General features: G+C 40.3%; 3 protein-coding genes across 3 annotated transcripts; 2 read left to right on the forward strand and 1 right to left on the reverse strand.

Moving 5' to 3' along the window:
* Window positions 1–861, forward strand: WALSEDRAFT_70905 (hypothetical protein). The gene is made up of 3 exons (XM_006960839.1): window positions 1–137; window positions 182–368; window positions 538–861. Exons 1-3 carry the CDS (start codon window positions 62–64, stop codon window positions 818–820), a joined length of 546 nt encoding a protein of 181 aa, XP_006960901.1. The 5' UTR covers window positions 1–61; the 3' UTR covers window positions 821–861.
* Window positions 862–1,912: 1,051 nt separating this feature from the next.
* Window positions 1,913–2,375, reverse strand: WALSEDRAFT_66717 (hypothetical protein; the record flags this gene model as incomplete). The annotated part of the gene is made up of 2 exons (XM_006960840.1): window positions 1,913–1,947; window positions 1,994–2,375. The coding sequence occupies 2 exons, from the start codon at window positions 2,373–2,375 to the stop codon at window positions 1,913–1,915; spliced, it is 417 nt and encodes a 138-aa protein (XP_006960902.1).
* A 1,806-nt stretch (window positions 2,376–4,181) lies between these two features.
* WALSEDRAFT_70907 (OTU-domain-containing protein) lies at window positions 4,182–6,844 on the forward strand (the record flags this gene model as incomplete). Its single annotated transcript, XM_006960841.1, has 2 exons — window positions 4,182–4,297; window positions 4,345–6,844. The coding sequence occupies 2 exons, from the start codon at window positions 4,182–4,184 to the stop codon at window positions 6,842–6,844; spliced, it is 2,616 nt and encodes an 871-aa protein (XP_006960903.1).
* Between the last annotated feature and the right edge of the window lie 471 nt (window positions 6,845–7,315).

The raw sequence follows: 7,315 nt of genomic DNA on the forward strand, positions 1-7,315 counted from the left end.
GCGTTCATGCATCTATAATTATCTCGCTATCAGCGGACGTTAGTTGACTACTATCAATCATATGACTCAATCAAAATCCGTTATAGTTATAGGGGCAGGAGGGACATTCGGAAGTTCAACATGCTTGGAGTTAGCTCGTGAGTCTTTTGTTTGATTGGATATGCGCTTATGAGTACACCAGGTAGAGGTTATAAGGTAACCGGTCTCGATAAGCACGCATATCCGTCACTTATCAGTGCTGGGAATGATCTCAATAAGATTGTCAGAACCGAGTATGCTGACCCTCTTTATGCACATCTAGCATCTGAGGCGATCGAGGTGTGGAAAAGCGACAATGTATTCAATTCACACTTTCATCAAACTGGCTGGTTGGTTTGTACAAGTGACAAGCGGTCACTTACAGCTCAAAACCTTATCTACAAGCCTTATGAAGTCCTCAAACAGACAGATCTCAAAGATAAGATTAAATTAATCGATTTTAATATACTTCGATGCTATTTCGCACTACCCCTTGAACCAACCTTGACTATGTCCCAGTCCCCCAAGAATAGTTGTGAAACCACTCAGAACAGTAGTTGAAGCATCTACTATACATCTTAATGAGTCCGCCTCTGTACCACTGCAATGGACGATTGTATCACCTCCTTTGACTACAAAGATACCAGCACCCCATGTGGCCATCCAGAAGCCAGCATCACCAACCCATACAGACATTACGACTAATGATAAAGCTACAATAACGCCTAAAGTGAGTTTCGGAAATAATAGTTGCTTTAAAGGTGAGGTCATGATCGTACAGGGACAAGTCCGATGTACATAAATAAATTCTCAACTACTTGTTCTTGGCCGATTTTATGTTTTCCGGTTCCTGACGTCCGCTAATATCTTCGGTAGCAGTGAAAACTCATTAAATAATCTAATAAACTGATGTACAACATCTGGTAAGCTCAAATTTCACATGTTTATTCCACCGCAATTTGGGCACTTTAGTCTACTTCTCACAAATCTGAAAAAAGCTTTACAATTTGTAGTTTCACTAAAGAAAACATCCCCGACGAACCTGATACTCTTTTCGAGCTCCCAGTTTGTGATGTGGTCGTTCCACCAAGCGTTAACGTCGTTGTGTTTACTAAGTTTTCTTCTGGAATTGTTCCAACCGACAGACTGTCAAACATCTGCTTCCACCTCATTCTTTCTATTTAAAGCTTTAGCAGACCAAGAACCTCTCAGTATATTAAATCCTGAAAATCCTGTACTTTACTTATCAATCTTTGTGCATTGGTGACGTATGCAGTTCTTGGCAGTCAGTTAATTCGTAGCGCTAATCATCAGTCTGACTATCAAGAAGCTTGTGATTGTCCACTATCTGTAATGCCCAAGTTAAATTTGTTGCGTATACTGTCGCTTCAATGCGAAAACCTTGAATTTCTTCATCAGATTTGTTGCGGATTTTTTCAAAGGTTTACTTAGCTGAATTATATCTCTTTTTTGATACATTTATAGTTGTCGCCTTGAATTAAGGATACTTGCATCCAAATGATTTGATAACATGTGCTACTTTTGAATACATTTTGGTCTCTATCATTTGGTCTTTAAGTGCGAGAGGGTCTATGAATTTTTGCAAACTTTTGTTTCCAAGCGAACGGTACCATAGCCTTTTCCAGCTGGAGCACAGATGGGAAACGTTACTGCCAGTGGCCCTACTCCTTTGAGGAGAGCTAGGCGGGTAATATCTGGTCTCTCGGTGACACCGATATCAAATGAATTAGTGTGTCGATATGGAAGTGGCGAATGAAAAGTAAGAAGTTCTTCTGAAAGATTAATAGGAGCTTTAAACCGTGGGCTTGAATTCTAACAGCATTACAACGTATCGCCTCCAAGCAATGGACAAAGCAATGGACAAGAATGGACATCAAAGTGATTCGACCTCCTTTAATGAAAGCGCATCTATACGGAGCAAGCTCAATCGCGTAGTTGAGACTTCTAAGCTTACGAAAAAGACCATCCTTGTATCTCGGAGCGATAAGGAGCATTGCTACAGAATGGCCAACATATACCCAGCCTTCGTATTCCTCAACGTCTCTGATGCTAGGTTTGTGTGATACTAGACCAACTGTAGCAGAGCCATTAAACAAAGCCAAGAGCTCACCAGGGTAAACTGTCATATAGTAGCTATCTATATCGATATGCTTAGGAAGACATCTAAGAAGCCTGATAATTGGTAAATTTGAGTCTATGTAAGCTGCATCGTATATGTACCTTTGTGCGTATTCGGTGCGACTCTGTTGAGGTATATATGGATCCGAAGGGGATTTGTATCGGCTGAGTTCCATCTCCTCGTGAGCTACTTGATATCGAAAGGGGTATGGTACCATCGTTTGAGAATGAAATGAACGATAGACGGTAATCGGTGTATGATGATAATAGGTGAATTTAGGCGGAAGTGCTGATGCGGTAAAACAACAGACTGCCAAACACTGAAGCTACAAGTAGTTTTTAGGAACAACAAATGAATTAAGTGAATTACTAGCGATCATAGCGAAAATCTCAAGATCGTGCAAATAAAAAAAATTGGTTAATGGACCAGACATTATTTTCTAGGTGTAGTGGACTAGGAGGGTAAGGTCGAAAGATTGAAACGAAGTAATTTCAAATAGTCCAGATAATCAAGTATAGCACCAAGGGAAGTTTGCTTTAGCTATCCGAAAGTCTGCATAGACCCAGTATATGAGACACATCCAAGAAATAACAATCAAAAATTCTATTGTAGTGTTTCTTATTAGACTACTCGCATTTTTAAAATATCGTTTCTCCTGAAGTATCCTGGTGCCTGAGATCGTCTTCGCTAATCAACTAATGACGTCATGGATAGCATGTTTAGCTGCTCGTCAACGACCCAGGAAAACTTGCAATAGAAAGGCTAAGTCTGTTCCGCAGCCCCTGCTCATCTCGTGCATTCTTTTTGTCACGTGTGTTACTGTTCAATGATCCAGAAATTGCACCATTTGTCTAGTTGATCAAACTATCAGCGTTCTCGCACACATCAGAACGAACTCCAGCCTACAAAGAGAGTTTACTATATACTACACGGCAAAAAATCCAGTGGTGCCAAATGGACGTCTATTGCACCCATATTGGGCAATTTCAGGTGCACATATCGTCTGACGTCATAGGTGGTTAATTCCAAATCAGCAACAACGGAAGGTGCGGCCTTCACATTAAGACAGGCCACTTTTACACTCTCAATAACCCCAATAGGCTATTTAACGCCTCCCGTCACAATTCATGCAAACGCTCGTTTCCGGGCGGTCACCAGTTGTAAACTGTATTTGGTTCAGCTTTGGGGTCCCTTTCATATTTTAGCTTGCCAACTAGAATTGCACGCGATTGCTGTTTTATATTCGACTTAACCCTAATAATAACAAAAGTACAGCAACTCCAAGTTTTACGTTACTTACTACCTGTCGGAGTTTAGGTGTAGGCACTGGACAGTCAGGGTCATTTACATTCAGTGTCATTTTGTTGTTAGGTACGAAGGTGATAATAAAACACTACACGCAGTAGGTACGAGAGGACCGTGCGTTCAGCGGAACCTGTTACAAAGGGATAGATTTAAGGTGTGAAATATCGTTCAAAGTATTAATAATTAACGTGTTTTATATTCATAAAACCAAAACACCTTTATTTAATCAAAAGATATTGGCTATTTTGTAATACTTAAAGCAAAATAATTATATTCACAATTTTGTATGGCAAATCTAGCTTATTATCTATTTCTGCTGAGATTTGTAATATACAGTATACAGTATCATTCCGTTATAGTAATTTATTTAATCGGGCATTCAATTCAACCAAGGGCTTTTCTTGAGGTAGCTAGTCAATCAAGTCCCACCGAATATCACCTTATACCATCTACGGTTTAAATCATTTTATCTGAAGACATCCCTACCTCAGCTCCCAATCCTACTATAACTGAAGAAAAATTTTAAATTGCGGTTTAAATGACCCTGAGATATCATCCGCAACGTTCACAAGTAATTCACTTCATACTTTCGAAAAACCACAATACCACTATACCACGATAATACCTTAGCCATTTACTGTCTGTTGGTTATCATAATATTACTCCCGGATATATACCACAAAATATCGGTAATTCATTCTTTCAATCCTTATAAGCAATGTCATTAGAGGAGTTTTCGCAACGAGTAGCTCAAGATGAAATAAAACACAGCCAAACGCAATCTCCTTCAGACCCTTATTATCCTCAAAAAAGTCGTACCGCATATGCAAAAAGGTACTTCTATGATACAGCTTATATACATCCATATTTACAACTATCAGGCTACTTGAAGATCTTCCAAAGGACGTCGATTTGGATAGCTACTGTATGACTGTTTACCCAAGTGAACTCTTGACTTTATTTAGCGGGTCTACTCCAGTTAATCTAGTATCACACAAACCCTTCATCAGAGACGTCGAAGAATACCGAGATTGGGTATATATTGGCCAGTCTGTAGCAATGTTTCTTATATCGCCAAGGTTCAAAGAGCCTCTTTTACATGAGCTTGAAAGACTCAATTATACAGTTGATTTTTCTCAGTATAAGTACGTCCTCATTAAAGGAAACCAAGTTACTGTGATGGGCGTTCTTGTCCATTGCTTGACGGCGATAGATTGTGATGCTGTTAGAATTCGAGTTTATAATTTGAAAGCTCCTATCCGTCTCTTAAGTGAGCTTTATACTTTTCATTCGTCGCATCCACTCCGATTCACTAATTTCTTCGATGTCGGTGTCACTGAAAAACAAGACATCGCAGGTCTATCTCTCCTTAAAGGGGTAGGGCCGCTCACGAAGACATTTCCCATCTGCAGTCCAGCTGCCAAAGGCTATGGTACCGTCCGTTTGCAGACAAAAATTTCGCACAAATTCGTTAACGCTCTTGCACTTGAACACCAAATAGTAGAGACTAAGATGTACTCAAAAGTAGCCCATGTTATCAGATCAATCGGAGTCAAGCCTTCTTTATTCAACGCAAGGACTGTTATGGTAATGAAAGGTAGATATAACTCGGCTAAAGGAACCTTTGACAAAATCTGCAACAAACCTGATGACGTCCTTCAAGGCTTTCGCATTGAAGCCACAATACGGGCGACTAATTTAACGTGGGCTTTAGAGATAGCCTTGATTCACAGGCTCCTTGACAGTCAGACATATGATCAACGATATGAATTAACTGAGCTTCCAAGGTCTGCATACATCGCCAATGCACAAAGATTGATAAGTAAAGTACAAGATTTTAATCTACTGAAAGGTTCTAGTTCTGCTAAAGCATCAAATGAAAAGAATAAGGTGGAAGCAGATATTTGGCAGTCTGTCGGTTGGAACAACTCCAGAAGAAAACTTACTAAACACAACGATGTTAACGCTTGGTGGAACGATCATATCACGAACCGGGAGTTCGAAAAGAGTATCAGATTCGTCAGTGATGTTTTCTTTAGTGAAACTGCAAATTGTAAAGCTTTTTTCATGTTCGTGAAAAGTAGACTCAAATGCCCAAATTGTGATGGAATAGACACGTTCAATGTTGGTGGAAGGACAAAAAACTTCACTATGAAGTGTGGGAACTGTTCTGAACGAATGGGAAAGAAAAAAAGTACTATTATGTGGAATGAGCTTCTAAATGGAGAAGATAAGGAATACTTTCAAGATGCCATAGAAGCTACTAGAGAGGCTAATTGCTCACCGCGACCCACGTCACCTGTTCGACGGGACTCATTCAATTCAAGTAGCTGTCCATCCGATCTAGGCAGCTGTACATCTGATTCAAGTAGCTGTCCATCTTTATACGACACCTCACCTGAGCCTCGAAAGAGATTTATTGCGGAAACATCCTCTGAAGATTCAGCAGATTCAATTTGTCAATCTTCTCATTGTTCACCGGGTTCAAGCTGTTCATCTATACACGATTCACCTGAACCTCCTCATAAGAAATTCATTGTGGAAAGAGATTCTGACAATTTATCACGTTCATTCGACGCACCTGAAACCCATCGAGATAGGTCTGTCATCGAAATAAATTCTGACAGTCCATCATACCCATTCGATACGCCTGAACGTGATCGAGAAAGGTCTGTCATTGAGATATCTTCTGACAGCTCAGAAGGTAGTCCTGAACTTCGAAAAAGGATGTTTTTGGAGGTAGAATCTTCTCAATCGCATGTTCCTGAGAGTGTAGAATCGAACAGTGCAGGATCCCATCAGTGCGCTCAGTCTGAAGGTGAGGTTGAAGCACCAACAAATGCTCCAGCTCAAGCTACATCTATAGAGCAGGTAAATGATGAAATGCAAGAGGGGCCAAAATACATGGTCCGCACCTTTTGGAAAAACATATTGGACAGCAATTTTCCAGAAGGAGCAGTACATCATCAAATACCTAACCACTACATTAGGACTGATGGTTACATTGTTGGTGATGGGAATTGTATGTTTAGAGCTATATCATTTGCTCTTTATGATGATCAGGAAAAGCATGATGATATCAGAAAGCTGGTTGTGGACTACATGGCAAAAAATATCGAAGGGAGAGTAGGCCAAGAAAACGCTGAGATGTTGGATTGCTCGACTTGGGTAGATTATCTCCGTAAAATGCGGAAAGAAGGAACCCATGGAGACGAATATGTTCTTATAAACGCAGCCCTGGCTTGCCGTACCAACATCGTAGTTCTTTCAACGAGTGGCAGTACCAAGTCCATCAAAACATTCAGATATAGGGGTGAACAACTGATTGCTATCTGTCATGTCAATGGTAATCACTATGAAGCTTTGAGGGGTACCAAATAGCACAAATTGTAGAAGTTGGCCTATTTGATTATAATCTGATAATATATCTTGTGACAATTTAAAGAAGTATTTGACGTGGTATATTTCTGGCTATTCTGGTGGCTGAGATCATCTTCGACTACTACTGACGTCATCGGTAGATATCTTCGCTACTCATCAATGACCCGGGAAAAAGACAAATGGAAAAGCTTAATCTGTTCCTCAACTCTCAATTATCCTATATGTTCTTTTATAGCGTTCGTTCCACCCTATTAATTCAGAAATTGCCTCACGTAGATAATCGACGAAACTCTCTGCTTTCTCATGCATTAGAACTGTAAAGGCGCACTACAGGATACAGCACAGAGGCACACCCACACGTGCCATTCAAGCTTCTTCAGCGCCTGTGTTGAGCTACTTTGAGTGAAGATTTTCACTCAATGTTTATATGACGTCATAGGCCCTCATCTCAGCAACGACGGCAGCTACACC

The sequence above is a fragment of the Wallemia mellicola genome (genome assembly GCF_000263375.1).
Source record: "Wallemia mellicola CBS 633.66 unplaced genomic scaffold WALSEscaffold_44, whole genome shotgun sequence".
In the NCBI taxonomy this organism is placed as follows: domain Eukaryota; kingdom Fungi; phylum Basidiomycota; class Wallemiomycetes; order Wallemiales; family Wallemiaceae; genus Wallemia; species Wallemia mellicola.